At 44.3% G+C, this 19,253-nt stretch overlaps 1 protein-coding gene across 1 annotated transcript in view; it reads left to right on the top strand.

The window, feature by feature from the left end:
* The first annotated feature begins 4,285 nt into the window (after window positions 1-4,285).
* Window positions 4,286-19,253, top strand: part of SLC22A16 (solute carrier family 22 member 16) — a 40,342-nt gene continuing 25,374 nt past the window's right edge. The window contains exons 1-2 of the mRNA XM_066247854.1: window positions 4,286-4,398; window positions 16,064-16,540. Of these exons, the coding sequence (XP_066103951.1) occupies window positions 4,346-4,398; window positions 16,064-16,540 (530 nt within the window). The 5' untranslated portion in view covers window positions 4,286-4,345. The remainder of the gene's footprint in view (window positions 4,399-16,063; window positions 16,541-19,253) is intronic.

Genomic DNA, 19,253 nt, shown 5'->3' with positions numbered 1-19,253 from the left:
GGGTATTAGTAACTTGAGTCTTTCAAAGAATTTGTCTATTTTATCTATGTTGTGGTATTTTTATCTGGTATAATTAGAAGAGCACATGGAAGTCTGAAATTTTTTCTATCTTTTCCAGTTAACTTTCTTTTTGCTGCTTTGAAACAATATAAGGGTCTTTGCCAGTGGCTTGGTGAATAGAGTGTCAGTCTGGTGTGCAGATGATTTTGATTCTGGTCAGAGACCACAGGAGAAGCAACCATCTGCTTCTCTTCCTCTCTGTTGGGCAAATAAGTTTGTAAAATCTGCATTTTCTGGTTTTGCTCACTTTTATTGTTAAAAATGACCCCTGCCCAGGTGAAAGGGCTGATTACCTTCCTGTTTGAGAAGGGCCATTGTTATGCTAATGTTTACTGGAAGGGAGATTCTGCCCCCACCACCGAGAGGGGCAGGAGGATCTTTTTCCCTCTCCTCCTTGATCCCAGGTTTTCTGCTTTTCCCTTGTCTTCTCTTGTGGCTTGCCTGTCTTGGTGAGACACCAAGCCTGCGGGCTGCATGCAGCCCCCTGAGGCCATTTATCCAGTCCCCTCCGCATTTCCGGAAGGGGCACCTCTTTCATTGGTGGTCAGTGAGAGGAGCACATTGACCATGTCATTAGCCAAAAGCAGGCCCATAGTTCCCATTGAAATACTGGTCAGTTTGTTGATTTAAATTTACTTGTTCTTTATTTTAAATATTGTAATTGTTCCCGTTTTGTTTTTTTTACTTTAAAATAAGATATGTGCAGTGTGCACAGGGATTTGTTCATAGTATTTTTTATAGTCTGGCCCTCCAATGGTCTGAGGGACAGTGAACTGGCCCCCTGTGTAAAAAGTTTGCGGACCCCTGGTCCACCATTCTCTGACTTGGCCATTTCTTTACCGTCTGCCCAAATTCAATGAGAACCTGCATGTGAATGGCTACAATGGCAGCCCCTGGCTATACACCTTCCCTCTCCCCTTTCTCTCTCTCTTCCCCTCCCACAGCCAGTGGCTCCATTGGTTCGAGTGTCCGTCCTGGGCACTGTGGATAACTGGGTTGGTGGGAGCGTGGGCCTCAGGTATTAAAAATAGCTTGGTACTGAAGGAGAAGAAACCAGAAGAATGCAGAGGAGAGGGGGGCCTGCGATGTCTGGGGTCTTACACTCCAGCCTGTGACCTCAATGTTCTTGACTGAGGGAACAAGGGCAGACAAAAGTTTGAAAAATAACAAACCACGGGTTTGGACCTTGCTTGTTATCCATTCCTTGAAATGAACTTGCAGCTCCAGTGAGAAGAATGAGTGATAGGGTTATCAAGGACAGACCCTCCGGCCTCCTTTCCCCTTCCCCTCCCTAAGACATGAGAGTCATATAGGCCTGCAAACAAAGAAATCATAGAAATCAGGTATTTGTCACTTGAAAGCTAAAGCTGTAAAGGTATATAAGGTGTAAGAAATCACGCCTGACCTGTGGTGGCACAGTGGATAAAGCATTGACCTGGAACGCTGAGGCTGCCGGTTCAAAACCCTGGGCTTGCCTGGTCAAGACACATATGGGAGTTGATGCTTCCTGCTCCTCCCCCTATTCTCTCTATGTCTTTCCTCCCTCTGTCTCTCTCTCCCTCCCTCCTTTCTCTCTAATAAAAATGAATAAATAAAATAAAAATTAAAAAAAGAGATCTAACTCTGGGGAGTGATAGAATCCATCAGAGTCTGAAAGACCAGTGTAACAGGCTTTAATGAAAGGAACCCTGCCGGGCTGTCTCGTAAGGGAGAGCAGCCCCAGCCCCTGGTCCTCTAACAAGTAGGGTTAAATAGGGGATTTGAGGGTGGGGGCTGGTGGCCATTAAGGAAAAATGTCTCTTTCAGCGATTTATGTAATATTAACTGTAAATAAGCTAGGGGACCTTCCTCACCCGGGTTAGTCACCCAGATGCCGGGGGGAAGGTGTTCTGAAACATCTAGTTTGTCAGTGTCCCTTCATCCACTTAAGGGAGGAGGGGGTCATGGCCCCCACCTGCAACCCTATCAGGGAGTACGTGTTTGTTGCCTCTTTTGGGTCACACAGCTTCACTGGCTAAATAAATCCTACTTCCTTCATCAGGTTGTCTGGGTGTTTTTGTCCTCCTTTGATTCCTGCAATAGTACTTGAGCATTGGCCCCAGTGGGGTTGCTGCGTGAAACCTGATCCGGGTGCATGCAGGAGTCTTTCTCACAATTACCCCTCCTCTCACATAGAAAAACAAACACAAAAACAAAAAACAATAGAGGGTTTTGATAGGTCCCTGAGGTCCCCACCTTTTCTCCTAGGATCAGCCTGTGACAAAACTACTCCTTCCCTCTCTTTACCACTTGTACCTCCCCAACATCCCACTGTAAAGCCAGTAGCCAGGGCTACCATCACGGCTGCCTGGCCCATGCAGGTTTGCACTGGATTCAGACAGTCGGCAAAGAAACAGCAGAGCCAAAAGCTGGTGGGCCATCATCTTTAATTCTAGCTTGCACCCGGCAGGCAAGTAAAAACACACACTGGGCTCCAAAACCCACTCACATTCAGTGCTCACAAAGCTACTGACTTATCCGAGTTTCCTAGAATCAAAGGTTTCTAGCTCACCAGACTTATTCACCTCTGTTCCCCATCTCCTTCCTTCTCCCTGCACAAACTGTGCACAAACTGGCTTCTCACTCAACACTCCGCCATCTTGGCTGCTTCTCCTGGCTTCCTCCACGTGGCCCTTCTCTGCTCTCCTCTCTGCTCTCTTCTCTAATGCTAATCTCAGGAACCAAGAGAGCAAGCTCTTGTTCTGCCCCTATTTTATAGTGTAGATTCATAACCTTTAATCCAATATACAAGATAGGGAAGTCTCTGATACAAAGTCACTTATCTGAGGCATAATTGGATTGTACCACTCCACATCAAAAAGGGTGGGAAAGACTTAGTCCTAAAACCAAGCCCCAAGCTACAAGGATCCTGTTTGCCTACAGCCTGCCCCCAACACACATTAATATCACTTGGGCAACAGGCTTCCATGTGGGCAGCACCATCTTTAACAAAGTGAGCATAATATATTTTATCTGCCCAACACCCACCTTAAGGTCTCTCTAGTTAGCAGGAATCAACTTTAAGAAAAACACTCCAGCCTGACTGGTGGTGGCACAGTGGGTGGAGCATCTACCTGGAACGCTGAGGACCCAAGTTCGAAACTGCAAGGTCACCGGCTTTAGCGCAGGTTCACCAGTTTGAGTGTGGGATCATTTGAGCGTGGTCCCTGACTTGAAGCCCAAAGGTCGCTGGCTTGAGCCCAAGGTTGCTGGCTTGAGCAAGGGGTCATTGGCTCAGTTGGCTCACCCCCCCCCTGCTCCCCAAGGCCTGTATAAGAGGCAATGAACAACTAAAACAACTAAAGTGCTGCAACTATGAGTTGATGCTTCTTCCCCCACCCCCAAAAAATCCACTTCAAATTGTTTATTACTACTTACTGTGATCAGTCCAAGAGTATTTACATAAATGTCTCTGTGACAAGTAGGTGAGGGAAGTACTTTGGGAGATGGGTTTTCCACTCTTTTTCAAATCCTATTGAAGTACAAATTTGTTTTCACTGTTATACTTAAAGTCTCCACTAGGGGAGTTCTCTTTGCAACTTCGGTAAACTAAAATCTTTAACACAGCCCTGCAAGATCCTTTCCGGTCTCAGAGTCTTCAGAATCCATTCTTTATGCTCTGTCTTGTAGACCTCTGGCTTGGTCCTCAAACTATTGAACTTCCCTGAGGAAGCCACTTTTGTGATCCAGGGCAGAATTCAGAAGTGCATATATAAAACCAAGTACAGTCATAGGCTAAACCACAAAAGCTTGAAAGCCATGGTTATAAGGCATGCCGTTTTGAAGATGCTAGGTTCTTGCGGCCCCCAGACAGAACCTGAGCCTCTCTGCATTCTCGCCCTGAGCTGTAGGGTGAAGCTCCCGGAAAAGCCTGGGCTTCCTTCCAGGGAGGCGACCACGCGGACACTGGACACCGTGAGCGTCAAAGCCCAGCTCTGGGGCCACAGAGCGCTGGAGAAGGGGCCGTGCTGCCGGGCAGAAGCCGAGGTTGCTCGGCGAGCCAGAGAGGAGTAACAAGGACTAACAGCCTGGCCTCCCGCATGTCCCGAGCACTTGGACGCGCGGGGATGCAGAAGGCCCCAGTGGACCCCGGGGCGCGTGCGGCAGGCTGGGGGCAGGGTTGAGTGGTTCCTGGCGGCCGTGGCGCCCTCCGCCTGGACGGGGCGGGGTGCCCGCAGCCACTCCCTGCTTCCCGGCGCTGGGTGCGCCTGGCGTCCGGCTTAAGAGCGGGGTTTACCGCTGCATCATGGGGTCCGGCAACGTGGAGCAGATTTTTGACCGCGTGGGACACTTTGGCAGGTAGAGGGTTGGGAGGAAAGACGGCCTAGGAGAGCGGGTGGCACGTGGTGGAGGCGTCGGCTGGGTCTGTTTCTTTCCGTTGCAGCGCGGTTTTTGCGCTGCGCTCGCGATCTGAAAACACCTCCACCCCATGTGTCCCAGGGTAGTAGGGAGCCCCTCGTCCAGACTCGGACTCTGGCGGCGGGACCTCCCCACAGCGAGAAGGGCGCCGGGGTTCGCCTTGGGGATGGTGGCTGCGGGGCGGGTGGGACCTGGTGCGTGCGCTCTGCGGGAGCTGGAGTTGGGAAGCCTAAGAGGTCGGGTCACCGTTTCTCCGCCAAACCGTATCATCTTCCACTCTGGGACGACTGCTACCCTGCCCCGCCGAGCCCTGGGGTCTCTCTCAGTGCCTGGCAGGTATTACCCCAAGAACAACTGTTAGTCAGCGTTTGTTGCCATTTCTAGAAACCTGGCATGTGCCAGGTACACTGGCAGGTACTTACACACGAGTGCTTCATTTGATGCTCATTGTGATCTAAAATGAATTTGTTCAAATCTCTATTTTAATGGTTAGGAAACATCCTGGTAGGGCCAAAGACCCACAGCTACCTTCTGGTGGGACCTAGGTTTAACCTTTGTACACTTGACAGTTTCTTTTTCTTTGTTGAATTAATATTGAATTAAAATGATTCATTCATTCTGACCCAGTCTGTTTTGGAGGAGAGGCAGGTAGGTGAGGGGCCATACAGCAGGCTGATCAGAGGTTTTAAGCTAAGTCTGAATCCTGGCCTGCCACTTACTTCTAAGGTGATTCTGGGAATATTGTGTCTCAGTTTCCTATCCACAAAATGAGAATCATAATATCTGCCTTATCTCCCTTTCCTGGGTTTATAGAGCAGAAATGATGTGGTCCTGCTCTTCCAGGTGGAAAGCTGCACAAGTTTTGGTTATAATTCCCAGTGTCAGCAAAAAGGCAGTGGAGGGGCAGGAGGCCCCAGCTCTCCCGTGCTTCCTCCTAATGCCTGCACTATTGAATGCTGACTTGTGCTTAGCTCTGTCATCAGAATGTCTTATTGTCTTTCATCTTCACTACAGCCCTATGAGATTGGTAGTATCACTCATTTTACACATGAGAAAGCTGGAGCATGTGCCTGAATCACACATTCGGTAATAGCAGAGTAGAAATGGATGTCATTGGAAGTCCATCAACCTCCATAGTCCACACCCTCCACCAGGAGGGTCTCCTGAACACAGTTAGTTAGGTACCAACCCTGGTACTCAGCCAGGCCCTTTATATGTTATCTCATTTTTTTCCTTCTGGAAACAGAAAGATAAAAGGTCAGCTCTGGGGTTGGATACCTGAGTTCCAGTCCTGGCTCTACCAAGTATTAAGTGTATGGTTTTGAGCATGTGATTTACCACCTCTTCATCTGTATGAGTGTGGTAATAATAGTATTGCAAATTCTTATTATAAGGACTCCACATGTAGCCTCAAGTTCCATCCTTGCAGTAACCTTACAAGGTGAGAGGTACTGATACCATTCTTTCTCCATCTATTTTGGGATTAACTAATGTCATTATATTAGTCAGTGTTTGGCTAAGGTGCGGTAGCAAAGAGAGCTTTCAATTGGAAGTTTGTTCCTCTTCAGTCACAGTCCAGGGCAGGTTCTGTTCCATGGGGTTATCTGGAGACCCAAGTGGGCAAGGCAGCTCCACCACCCACAGCATGAGGCTCCTTTTCTGCTGCTCTCCTTGTCCTCACTCACGTAATCAAATGTAGCTCACTATGGTGGAAGAGAGGAGAATGGATTTTGGGAGGTAATTATTAGTGGCTACAATAATGTATGCAAAACTCTTATTCAGTAAGTTCTCATTAAATCATGGTTATTATTGTTACCTGAACCTCCATCCTGGAAGGAAAGGTTGATAGTGAAAAGCAGCTTGTGGGAAGGAAAAGGGTAACAAGCCAAAGCTTACAGCAGCAGGTTTGAAAACAGTGTGACTGTAACACAGTACCCCGTGTTTTCTATCGTATTTGCTGTAATTGGTCTCTTTATTGTTTTATAAATAGAAAGGGAGGTTATTGTGTATTATTAACCTTTGCTTAAGGAAACCTAGTGAAAGTGTTAAGTAGAGATCCCTAATTATCTTTTATTTCTCATTAGTCATTTCTAGGGTGAGGAAACACTATCTTAATCACATTTAAGGGAAGAAAGCAGGACACCTCAGAAGAATTAAAAAGGAGTTCATGACTTGTCTTGAAATTATATTGAGGTTTCATAAACTTCATGAAGGCTTAAGCACCATGTGACGGAATTGAGGAGACTGAGTGAGATTCAGGCATCTGTGTTGGGAGGGTCTAAGAACCTGGGTCTGTGAGTTCTCCTGGGGTAAAGGGAGACATGGTTTAAAATGTCAGACTTGGACTGTGGAGCCTGCAGCTGACTTATATCGATGCTTGTCTTCAAAATATGAACCTTTCTTGGCTCTTCACTTTTTGAATTCCCTTTATGAGCATCACAATAGCTAACCCTGTATGCACCTACAATATGCTAGAGTGCTTTCTTTCCATGTATTAAGTCTTTCCATTCCCACAACAATCCATTTTTTAGATGTGGAAACTGAGGCACAGCAGAGTTCAGAATCTTGCCCGAAGTCTCAGCTGGTAACAGAGTCGATTCAAACCGTGGCAGTTTGGCTCTGGAGTCCATGTTCTAAACCACCAGTTATGCTTCTTTATACAGGATGATATAAATCTAAGACTGAAAGTAATTTTCTTTGACCCTTTACCCAGATCGCATGGGTCCATTTCCAGGAAGTTCTGGTCATCTTTGCTTTTCCTTGCATCTGGGTTCTCTACCTATTGGTCTGTATGATTCTATTTTCATTCATGTGATCTCCAGCTGTGGGCACAGTCCTATGTGTATCTATAGATCTAGTGTCCTAGAGAGGTCTTAGGTTGGGTACAGAGATGACACCTGATAGACAACATTTTTATAAGGAAAAGACGATATGTTAGAATACTAGATACCTAAGGAAGTAGAGTTTTGTGTTTTTTTTTTTTTTTTTTTTTTTAATTTTTATTTATTCATTTTAGAGAGGAGGGGGGAGATAGATAGAGAGAGAGAGAGAGATTGAGAGAGAGAGAGAGAGAGAGAAGGGGGAGGAGCAGGAAGCATCAACTCCCATATGTGCCTTGACCAGGCAAGCCCAGGGTTTTGAACCGGCAACCTCAGTGTTTCTAGGTTGACGCTTTATCCACTGCGCCACCACAGGTCAGGCAGAGTTTTGTGTTTTTGGAAGAAGTTATCCTTGCAAAAGAGAAAGGGAAGTTTAAATTGAAAAAATGCTGAGACTTTAAAAAATAGAATGCATCTTTGTGTGAATTAGCATGGCTTTGGGGAACTAAGTGACTTATTTCTGGAATATAAAGTTATGAGGGTGTGAGGTGAATTTACAATCACTCCCAAGACTATTTTTGTATGTCATGCTATAAGAAGTTTGGGTATTAGGAAGATCACTTTGCAGAATGGAAGGTGCATAGGAAGGTCAGGAATTGGACAAAGAGATCAGAGAAGACTCAGGTAAGAGCTCAGGGGGAAGATGAGGGTATGGGCTGAGACAGGGGGAATAGGAGCAGGGAGGTCGGGACAGTTTTAACAGGTGGACCGCATGGGCCTTCCTGGCCCTGAGGCATGAACCTCATCCCATGTGGGTACCCTCATCCCACTCCCCACGTGCCCTTTCTCTGGTTTGTGCAGAAGACAATGCCCTCAAGTCAGAAACAGTCACACTGCAAATGGAGCAAGCTGGGGCCTGGGTAGTGAAGTTAGTTTGTGACCTTCACTTGAGTTTCTTGTGAGAATTTCAGGTTAAGACATCCAATAGGCATTTGGGTAAACAATGTATTGTTTAGGCAAACCACCTCCTTGTTCTTATGGATTGGGTGGCCATCAAGGGCTGATCCAGCAGGTAGGCACCATGTGGATGGACTGGGCATGACTGGGCACCCCTTCCAGTCATGCCTCAGCAGGGGCATTGCTGAGTACTTTTCCCTCTCCCTGGTCATGCAGATATAACACTTTTAAATCGCTATACTACATATATACAGAGAAGTGCACACCGTAATCTAGAAACTGGTGAGTAAAGGAAACACACCTGTGTTAGCACCATCTAGATCACCCTTCTCATGCCCTTCCTGAGCACTCTCCCTGCCTCTGCCCCAAACTCACTACCGTCCTCACATCTAGCACCATAGGCTAGTTTTGCCTAATTCTAAATTTTGTATACATGGAGTAAAAGGCATACTCTCTATCTGGCTTCTTTTGGTCAGCATTGTGTCTGAGATTCACTCATTCTGTATCACAGTAGTTTGTTGATTTTCATTGCTGTATAGTATCTCATGGCATGAATATTCTATGATTTATTCATTTACTGTCAATAGACAATTAGATTGTCTCTATGTTGAGTTTATTATGAACAGTCTTTCTTGAATGTGTCTTTAGGGGTTCTTGTTATACACATTTTGTTGGGTATATATAAATATAATATACCTGGGAGAGCAGTTGCTCTGTCTCCGAGTATACATGTGGTCCACTGCTAAACAGTTCTGTGAAGTGGCTGTAACAAATTACACCCTCACAAGCTGTTTATGAGAGTTCCATTTGCTCCATAATAATCATTAATATTTTGAATGTCAAACCTTGTATCAGCATATAACTATAAACCAGACAATTAAACTTCTTGAGGGCAGTTTCTCATTTCCCATCCATATAATAATCTCCAGAAGCTTTTCAAGTTTGTGTAGAGTCCCGAACCCTACCTGGGCCCTCCTGAACCAGACACTAGAGGTGGGGCAGAGAAGATAAATCCTAGCCTCAGAGGCCTCCCAGGGAGTGTCGCTCTGTTGGAAAGAGTGTGTGTGAACAGAGAATGTGAATAGAGAACTCGAGAATAATTCTAGTGATGACTGTGGGGTTCAAACTGCCTGAGGGCGGGAACTGAGACCGGAAAGGCAACAATCAACTCGAGAAGCTGGTGGGATCCAAAGTCTGGACATGGATGGTGTCAGTGGGAGGGCCTGGCGGGGACTGGGAGGGTGGGAGGTCATGGCCAGAGAGCAGAGTGTGAGCTTCTCAGCTCCAGGTGATGAGATTTGTTAGGTACCAAATCCAAAATGCCTTTAGGATTAGGCCGTTACATTTCAGACAGTTAAAACTTGTCTGCTGTTTGCACAGGCTGTGACATTGTTTTCTGAGTTGAAACTTTAGAGGTGGAATGGGGGGAGGAATCAAATAATTCTAAACATGTGCTTCATATATGATTTAGGCTACATTCTCAGTCATGTTCATATAGAAACGTATTGTTGTAGGCTTTCTCTTAGGCCCTGAACAGGATTTGGTGTCAAGAAGACCCAACGCCCAAGTCTTTATTGCTACAGTGTCTGTCAGTTAGACAGTGACCTGCCACAAACTCCTACTGTAATATGTGGGGAAGGGTGATTCTCAATCTCTTTTTGGACCCCAGGGATAACTCCATACTGCCCTTTCCCTCTGGATCCTCCTAAATAGCATTTATACTTTCATCATAATTTATATAACCAGTCTCCTCCTAAAGCACACTTAAGTTTCCAGGGTTTTGCAGTTACAGGCACATTGAAAATTAAATTTATAAATTAACTTTGGAAGAGTTGATATCTTTATGTTAAATACTCATTACTTTTAGGGAAGTAAAGTTTTATTAATTTCTAGGGCAGATGGTAATACCCATTCTCTAATATCTTACAGCAAAGTAGAAACACTTAGGTACTTGATTAGAAAAAAAGAATTAGTAAATACAAACTGTTTTAAGATTAGCTTTCCATTTTATATACATGAGTAATTTGCTAAGCAAAGATGTTTTGATCAATACATTTTAGCTATCCCACAAATGTCAAAGAATGTTGAAATAAAATTAAGTGAGAACATGAACATGAAAGTGCTTAAACTATAAAGCATGGTCCAGTATAAGGTGTTAGCAGAATATGCAGTGACCAGGACAATGCTAAATAAGGTGTTTTTAGGTACAGCAGCAGGTGTAACCTAGGCGGGGGCAGTGGCGAAATGAGGACCTCTGCTCTCAGGCCCCTCTAAGCTCTGCCTGGTAGAGCACAACCGCTCAGAAGAAATTCTCTCACCGAGCTCTTCTAGCTGGTGATTATTCCTTTAGGCTGGGAAATGCTTCCTGAGAAAATGCCAGGGAAGGAAGAAATACCTCTGGAATGCCTGAGCCTATTACCTGGGGCAAGTGATCCAGCATCCATGCCAGGTGCTTGCAGTAGCATGGCCCGTGCATGCCAAGGGCAGAGCTTGACCCTGAGGCTCTACCTGTGCCATCCAGCAGCCTGTGCATGGGGGCTTGTGACTTGCAAAGGTGAGGGTTCAAGCACCACTCTTTCAAGCCATAACCTTAGCCTTTTGAGGTCCTTTGAGCCATAGCAACTCAGGCTTGTCTTAGACTGTTGTTCCTGCATAACCCCTTTGTATGGAATAGAGAGATGGAGGCTGATCTCTGATCATTTTTCTTTGGGCGGGAGTACTTTTTCTGGAAAAACAGAGCTGGCTTACACTAGTCCTGAGGACTCAAGCTTTGTGCCCCATGCTCTTCTCTTGACTGCTCACCCCAGAGAGACCATGAGAATAGTAATTTTCTGTTCTCCCTCTTCTTCACTGCTGGCAAAAAGACCGTTCCTGTCCGCTTTTTGCTCTGTATTTTTCTTCTCTGTACTTGGTTTGTGGCTGACACCAGATACAGAGTTCAACTTTCAAACTGTGGCCAGCACCCCCAGCCTGTGGTGTCCTGATAGTCACACACTTTGAATTGATTCCATTTCACTTGTTATTTATCTACATGAGGTCCATGGATAAGTGAGGAATGGTGGCCATGTACCAACTTGGCAGTCATCCCTAGACTTGGAGAGGTCGCCAACTTCATCGCGTCACAGAACCACTTCTGTGACTTTGCCTAGCACTTTCACTTGTGCTAGTCTACAAAGTGGGCTATGTTCAATTTATGGTGGGCAAAGATGACCCCTTAGGTGCCATAAAAATGCCTACGTTACATATGAATGTATGTATATAGGTAAATATATATGTGAATTTATATTTTAACATCTATAATATATGAATTTAGTATTATATGAATATGTGCACCTATATATGTATGCTCTTTTATACTTCTGCACACACCACACACATTCATTTTATTTTATTTTATTACAGAGATAGAGTCAGAGAGAGGGATAGATAGGAACATACAGACAGAAATGGAGAGAGATGAGAAGCATCAATCATCAGTTTTTTGTGGTGACACTTTAGTTGTTCATTGATTGCTTTCTCATATATGTCTTGACCGCGGGCCTTCAGCAGACTGAGTAACCCCTTGCTCAAGCCAGGGACCTTGGGTCCAAGCTGCTGAGCTTTTGCTCAAACCAGATGAGCCTGCATTCAAACTGGCGAACGCAGGGTCTCGAACCTGGGTCCTCCGCATCCCAGCCCGACGCTCTATCCACTGTACCACTGCCTGGTCAGGCATCACACACATTCATTTTATTAGTGATGGGGAAGTCCATCGAAATGTGTCTGGATACACTGGCCTCTTGAATAGCCTCCTTACCAGAGGTACTGAGCATATAGTAACTTCAGTACTGTTCATTTTCAGCCTAAGGTATAGCATTCCATGACATTCTGTGCACACTGCATGACACACCAGGCAAGGAGACACTACAAGACTGAACTATAGTTCCTACCCTTACAGGACTTTCATTCAATCTTTATGGGACCTTTTTTGTTGGTCTGAATGAGAAATAGAAAATATCAGCCTGATGTCTTTTAAAAAATCAACATAAATAATAGACTATGCTTTATTTGCATGTGGTGGTCAGAGAAAAAAGAAAGAATGAAACAGGGAGAGAAAATGAGTAAATGAGTAAAAGTGGAAAAGGGAATAACCAATAGAAAAGGTGGACCTGAGAGAAGCTGGTGAAGTAGGCATTTAGTGTAGGGGCTGGGGGGAAGGAGGAGAGAGGGAAGGAACAGGCTAGACCAGCAGTTCTCACAGTGTGATCTGGAGATCTCTGGGGTCTGCAAGGCCAAAACTATTATCATAGTAATACCATGACTTTAGTTGCCTTTTTTACTCTTGTTGTTTTATGAAAGTACAATGACGTTTCCCAGGGGCTAGATGGTGTTTATTAGTGTACCAGATTGAAGGCAGAATCACATATAAGCGTCTGCCTTCTTTTATTAATCCAAGATTAAAAAAAAATTTTTTTTAATGTTTTTTTTTTTCCAAAGTTGGAAACGGGGAGGCAGTCAGACAGACTCCTGCATGCGCCCGACTGGGATCCACCCGGCATGCCCACCAGGGAGTGATGCTCTGCCCATCTGGGGCGTCGCTCTGTTGCAACCAGGGCCATTCTAGTGCCTGAGGCAGAGGCCACAGAGCCATCCTCAGCACCCAGGCCAACTTTGCTCCAATGGAGCCTTGGCTGCGGGAGGGGAAGAGAGAGACAGAGAGGAAGAAGAGGGGGAGGGGTGGAGAAGCAGATGGGTGCTTCTCCTGTGTGCCCTGGCCAGGAATTGAACCTGGGACTCCTGCATGCCAGGCCAACGCTCTACCACTGAGCCAACTGGCCAGGGCCTAATCCAAGTTTTAAATGTAAAACAGTTTTACTCTTCTCACTATTTTGTTTTGAAAACTAGGACTATATGTTGTTATTGTTACCTTACCACGGCATATTCGTCAAAACCAAGAAACTGACATAAGTACATTACTATTATCTAAATTCTAGACTTTCTATAGATTTCACTAGTTTCTCCGCAGATGCCTCCTTCCTGTTCTAGGATCCAGTCAGCTCAGAGCACCACAGTGCATTTAGCTGTCATGGTATCTCAGTCTCCTTTGGTCTGTGGCTGTTTCTCAGTTTTTCCTTGATTGTTTGTTTGTTTGTTTTTAAATAAATAAATTTTTATTAATCTTAATGGGGTGACATCAATAAATCAGGGAACATATATTCAAAGAAAACATGTCCAGGTTATCTTGTCATTCAATTATGTTGCATACCCATCACCCAAAGTCAGATTGTCCTCCGTCACCTTCTATCTAGTTTTCTTTGTGTCCCTCCCCCTCCCCCTCCCCCTCTCCCTCTTTCCCTACCCCTGCCCCCCTGTAACCACCACACTCTTGTCCATGTCTCTTAGTCTCGGTTTTATGTCCCACCAATGTGTGGAATCCTGCAGTTCTTGTTTTTTTCTGATTTACTTATTTCACTCCGTATAATGTTATCAAGATCCCACCATTTTGTTGTAAGTGATCCGATGTCATCATTTCTTATGGCTGAATAGTATACCATGGTGTATATATGCCACATCTTCTTTATCCAGTCTTCTATTTTTTTTTTTACAGTGATTAAAGCCTTTAAGCAAACTCTTGGCCAAAACAGCAAGAATCCATAAAAGAGTAGTGTCCTTAACAAGTTCACCAAGTCCAAGTTGGCCCCAACATGTTTGTTTGTTTGTTTGTTTGTTTTTCATTTTTTCATTTTTCTGAAGCTGGAAACGGGGAGAGACAGTCAGACAGACTCCCGCATGCGCCCGACCGGGATCCACCCGGCACGCCCACCAGGGGCGACGCTCTGCCCACCAGGGGGCGATGCTCTGCCCATCCTGGGCGTCGCCATATTGCGACCAGAGCCACTCTAGCGCCTGAGGCAGAGGCCACAGAGCCATCCCCAGCGCCCGGGCCATCTCTGCTCCAATGGACCCTTGGCTGCGGGAGGGGAAGAGAGAGACAGAGAGGAAAGCGCGGCGGATGGGTGGAGAAGCAAATGGGCGCTTCTCCTGTGTGCCCTGGCCGGGAATCGAACCCGGGTCCTCCGCACGCTAGACCGACGCTCTACCGCTGAGCCAACCGGCCAGGGCCAACATGTTTGTTTTTTAATGATACTGATATTCTTTAGGTGTTTTGGCCATGCAGCCTGTAAAATGTCCCCCAATCTGGGATTATATGTGGTTTTTCTTGTTATTAGAGTGAGGTTATAGTTTTTGGAACAAGGGGTGCAGAAGTCAAGTCCCTGTTTATCACGTTGTATGAGGGTACATGATAGCTATACAGCACCACTGGGATGTTAACCTTCAGCATTTGGTTAAGATAGTGTTTGTCTGGCCTGACCTGTGGTGGCGCAGTGGGATAAAGCGTTGACCTGGAACACTGAGGTCGCCGGTTCGAAACCTTGGGCTTGCCTGGTCAAGGCACATATGGGAGTTGATGCTTCCTGCTCCTCCCCCTTCTCTCTCTCTCTGTCTCTCTCTCTCACTCCTCTCTCTCTAAAAAAATCAATAAATAAAATATTTAAAAGAAAAGATAGTGTTTGTCAGACTTCTCAACTGTCTAGTTACTAATTTTTTCCCCATTTCTTGTTATATTTTTGGCAAACAAGTTAAGTCTAGCCCATCCTTAAAGAGTAAAATGTAGGAATTAAACTCATTCTCCTGTAGAGGGGGTTATCAGTGAGGAATGATAGCCATGTACCACTACAGATATTAGTTGAAATTCCAAGAAAGATATGTCTCTTCTTTTATTTATTTATTCAACTATTTATTTATATCAGTATGGAGTATTTGTCAGGATCAGGATTCTCCAGAGAAACAGAAGCAATAAGACATATAAATGTATATATTTGTAGATACAGATGTATATAATATGTAGGTATATATGTGTATGTAGATATTGGTATAAGGATATTTATTATAGCAATTGGTTCACATGATTATGTAGGCAAGCAGTCCCACAATGTGCCATCTGCAAGCAGGAGACCCAGGGAAGCCAGTGGTGTAATTCAGTCCAAGTCCAAAGGCCTGAGAATCAAAGGGCTGATGGTGTAAGTTTCAGTCTGAGTCTGAAAATTCAAGAATGAAGAGCACCAAAGTTTGAGGGTAGGAGAAGATGAATTTCCCAGCTAGAGAAGAGACAGTCCTTGTCTCGTCTTTTTGTTCTATTCAGCCTCTCAACTGACTTTACCTAGTCTACCAGTTTCAAATGCTAATCTCCACCAGAGACACCCTCACAGACACACCCAGAAATAATATTTTACCAGCTCTCTGGGTATCCCTTCATCTAATCAAGTAGACAGATAACATTAATCATGGCAGTATGGAGTCATATATTTATTTTATACTTTGGGGTATACTATGCTATTTATTTGTTTGCTCAAATTGTTTCAGCTTTGGCCAGGAGCTCTTTCAGATTGGTTCCTGTGTCGCTTTGACATGACCCTGTCTTTTTGTATTTTGAGCATTTCCTTTCTGATATTACAAGGTGCTCCATGTTTATTTGGTACTCTCCCTTTACTGGTCTTAGAATCAGCAATGTTTCCTGGTTCCTTTTATTGGAGAATGGTATTAAGAAATCAAGATCTGGACACTGGGAGTGCTTGTTGCTGTTGGGATGTCATTGCTTCTAGGCCCTCTCAACAAAGTTATGTATACATACTAACTTGTGTATATGGACATATCTATATTACAATATTTCTGTATTTATCCATCAGTTTATACATTAAGCTAAACATGATAAAGACGGTTCATATTTGCTTATGTTCTTTTTTTGTCCATAAGCTAGATATAATATCTTGCTTTTCTTCTCTTTTTAGATACCAGATGTTTATCTATTTAACATGTGCCTTCCAGAACATCTCTTGTGGTATCCACTACTTGGCTTCTGTGTTTATGATAGTGCTCCCCAAACATGCCTGCAGTCCCCCAGGCAATGTGAGTCGGGTTATTCTCCACAATAGCTCTATGTGGAGGTTGGATGACATCTGGAACCTGTTTACAAACTATGAAGATCACATTGTAGTACAGCTACAAAACGGTGAGGTCTGGGAGCTCAAAAGGTGTTCCAGGTTCCGGAGAGATGACAAGTCAAGTTTCGACTATGATTACAATGGTCATAAAAGTGGCTTTGCTTGCTTTGATGGCTACATCTATGACAAGACCAAATGGGATAGCACTGTGGTGACTCAGTGGGATCTGGTCTGTAACAGAGAATGGTATGCAAAGCTTATCCAGCCCGTGTTTATGGTCGGAGTCCTGCTAGGAGCACTGGTTTTTGGCTACCTTTCTGACAGGTAAAATGAAATATTTTGCATTGTTGCATCAGTGTAGGGTTTGTTTTCCTATGTGATTTTCTTAAGGGAGATGGAATTATGTTTAAAACTCTAGTTATTTTTATTCTTCCTAGCTAAACCTACCTCTTTGCTGATCTGTTAAATAACATTCATAAAATAATATAATAATAAGAGGATGGGTTTTGAAGACAGTTTACTTGTGTTCAAATTGTGGTTCTACTTATTAGCTATGGCCCCTGGTTAAATTTCCTAACCTGTATTTTAGAATCTTGTTTGTAAACTGGAGATGAAAATAGTATCACTCACCTCAAAGTTAATGCAGAAAAAGTACATTGGACATATAATCATTCAACAGATACTGGTTATTACTTAAAAATTTTTTTTCATTAAATATACTTGCTTTTTAAGAGATGTAGCCTGGTTCTGCACAAAGACTTCAAATACTGAAATTATCAGGAACAAATAATAAAGTAACTATGTTTACTATTAAAGAAATAGAAGACAAATTATAAAACATTGATGAAAGTCTGAAAATTATATTTTAAAATGACACAAAATTGAAGAATAAAATAACCTAGATCATCTAGAAATTTTTTAAAAAGTGACCAACAGCCTGACCAGGTGGTGGCACAGTGGATAGAACGTCGGACTGGGATGCGGAAGACCCAGGTTCGAGACCCCAAGGTCACCAGCTTGAGCACGGGCTCATCTGGTTTGAGCAAAAGCTCACCAGCTTGAGCCCAAGGTCGCTGGCTCCAGCAGGGGTTGCTCAGTCTGCTGAAGGCCCACGGTCAAGGCGCGTATGAGGGAGCAATCAATGAACAATTAAGGTGTTACAATGCGCAATGAAAAACTGATGATTGATGCTTCTCATCTTTCTGTTCCTGTCTGCTGTCCCTGTCTGTCCCTCTCTCTGACTCTCTCTCTCTGTCTCTGTAAAAAAAAAAAAAATTAATCTCTCAAAAAAAAAAGTGACCAACAAACTTCCTAGGTACTTAAACTTTTTTTTTTTAATTTATGTATTGATTTTAGAGAGAGAGAGGAAGAGAGGGAGGGAGAGAGAGACAGAGAAAGAAACATCAGTGTGTTGTTCCATTTATTTATGCATTCATTGGTTGATTCTCATATGTGCCCTGACCAGGAATTAAACCTACAATCTGGTAATGGGATGATGGTCCCACCAACTGAACCCGGCGAGGAAAGACAGAGGAAGAGAGAAAGATGAGAAGCATCAGCTCATACTTCATTGATTGCTTCTCATATGTGCTTTGACCTGGGGCTCAAGCCAAGCCAGTTATCCCTTGCTCAAGGCAATGACCATGGGATCATGTCAATGATCCCGCGCTCAAGCCAGTGACCCCACCCTCAAGCTGGTGGTCCTGCACTCAAGCCAGATGAGCCTGCACTCAAGCCGGTGATCTTGGGGTTTTGAACCTGTGGCCCCAGTGTCCCAGGCTGATGCTTGTCTACTGCTTATTTAGTAATCAGAGCCAGGGAAGGAGAGGACGTCACAAAGGCAGTAGAGTGGGCAGTAGAGGACTTTAGGAAATGCCAGCACTGAGGCAGGTGACCATCAGGGAGGTACAAGCCGAACCTGGAGAGTGCTGTTCTCTAAGCTGCGGGAGACCAGAGCCCTGAGGAGCAGGCATGGCCTGTGAAGCTAGAGAGGCAGGCAGAAAGGACCGTGAGAGGCACCTTGAAATTGAGGAGGGAGATCTTCCCTCTCACATGTCTGTCAGGGAGGAAATGCAAGCTGCGTGGCAACTACAGGAGTAATGAGGTTCAAAGAAGTGTCTTGTCTTTGGTTGGAAGAGACTTAAATTGAAAGGGAGGAGTCACAGGAGAAGGAAGTGTAGAGAATACCAAAAGGGTTGGTAGAATAGGATCTCAGAGGAGATAGGAAGAAGCACGGTTCAATATAAACATTGCAAAATGGTATTTGGAGATGAAAGGGCATGTGTCTTTGGAGAGGAGTGGGTAAGAGAAGGCTGAATGCCAGTGCAGGTTGTGTTGTTAAGTGGGCAATGCAGGAAGTTACAGGGCTTTCTCTTTGATGGTCTCTATTCCCTGCAGAACATTTGCTGAGAGTAAAGACTTTGGGGTGGTAAGGGGGTTGATCAAGAGTGATTAAAAAATAGTTTTTAATGGCATTAAAGGCTCAAATGAAATTGTGGAACTTTCATGTGTAGGGCTAACAATCCTGCTAGTGTATGTGGGAAGCAAGAAGACAGAGGGTTTGAGGATGACACTTTCCTGTTCCTGAATATCTTGTTACACACCAGGCAGACTTGTTGGTTGGAATCTCAGGACAATATCCTTTTGCCATAAAACTATCTGTCAGAGACAACTCACAGGGAAAAAATATTTGCAAGTTATATATCTAATAATGGCTTAGTATCCAGAATATATAAATAATTCTCACAACTCAACAATAAAAAGACAGTCCAGTTTAAAAATGGGCAAAAGACTTGGATAGATTTTTTTTTTAATTTTTAATTTTTATTTTTTTACAGAGACAGAGAGAGAGTTAGGGAGTGGGATAGATAGGGACAGACAGACAAGAACGGAGAGAGATGAGAAGCATCAATTATTAGTTTTTTGTTGCTACACCTTAGTTGTTCATTGATTGCTTTCTCATATGTGCCTTGACCATGGAGCTACAGCAGACCAAGTAACCCCTTGCTTGAGCCAGTGACCTTGGGTGCAAGCTGGT

This window comes from Saccopteryx bilineata, chromosome 12 (genome assembly GCF_036850765.1).
Source record: "Saccopteryx bilineata isolate mSacBil1 chromosome 12, mSacBil1_pri_phased_curated, whole genome shotgun sequence".
NCBI lineage: Eukaryota > Metazoa > Chordata > Mammalia > Chiroptera > Emballonuridae > Saccopteryx > Saccopteryx bilineata.
The sequence above is the reverse complement of the archived record's forward strand: the minus strand, read 5'-3'. Positions and strand labels throughout refer to the sequence as shown.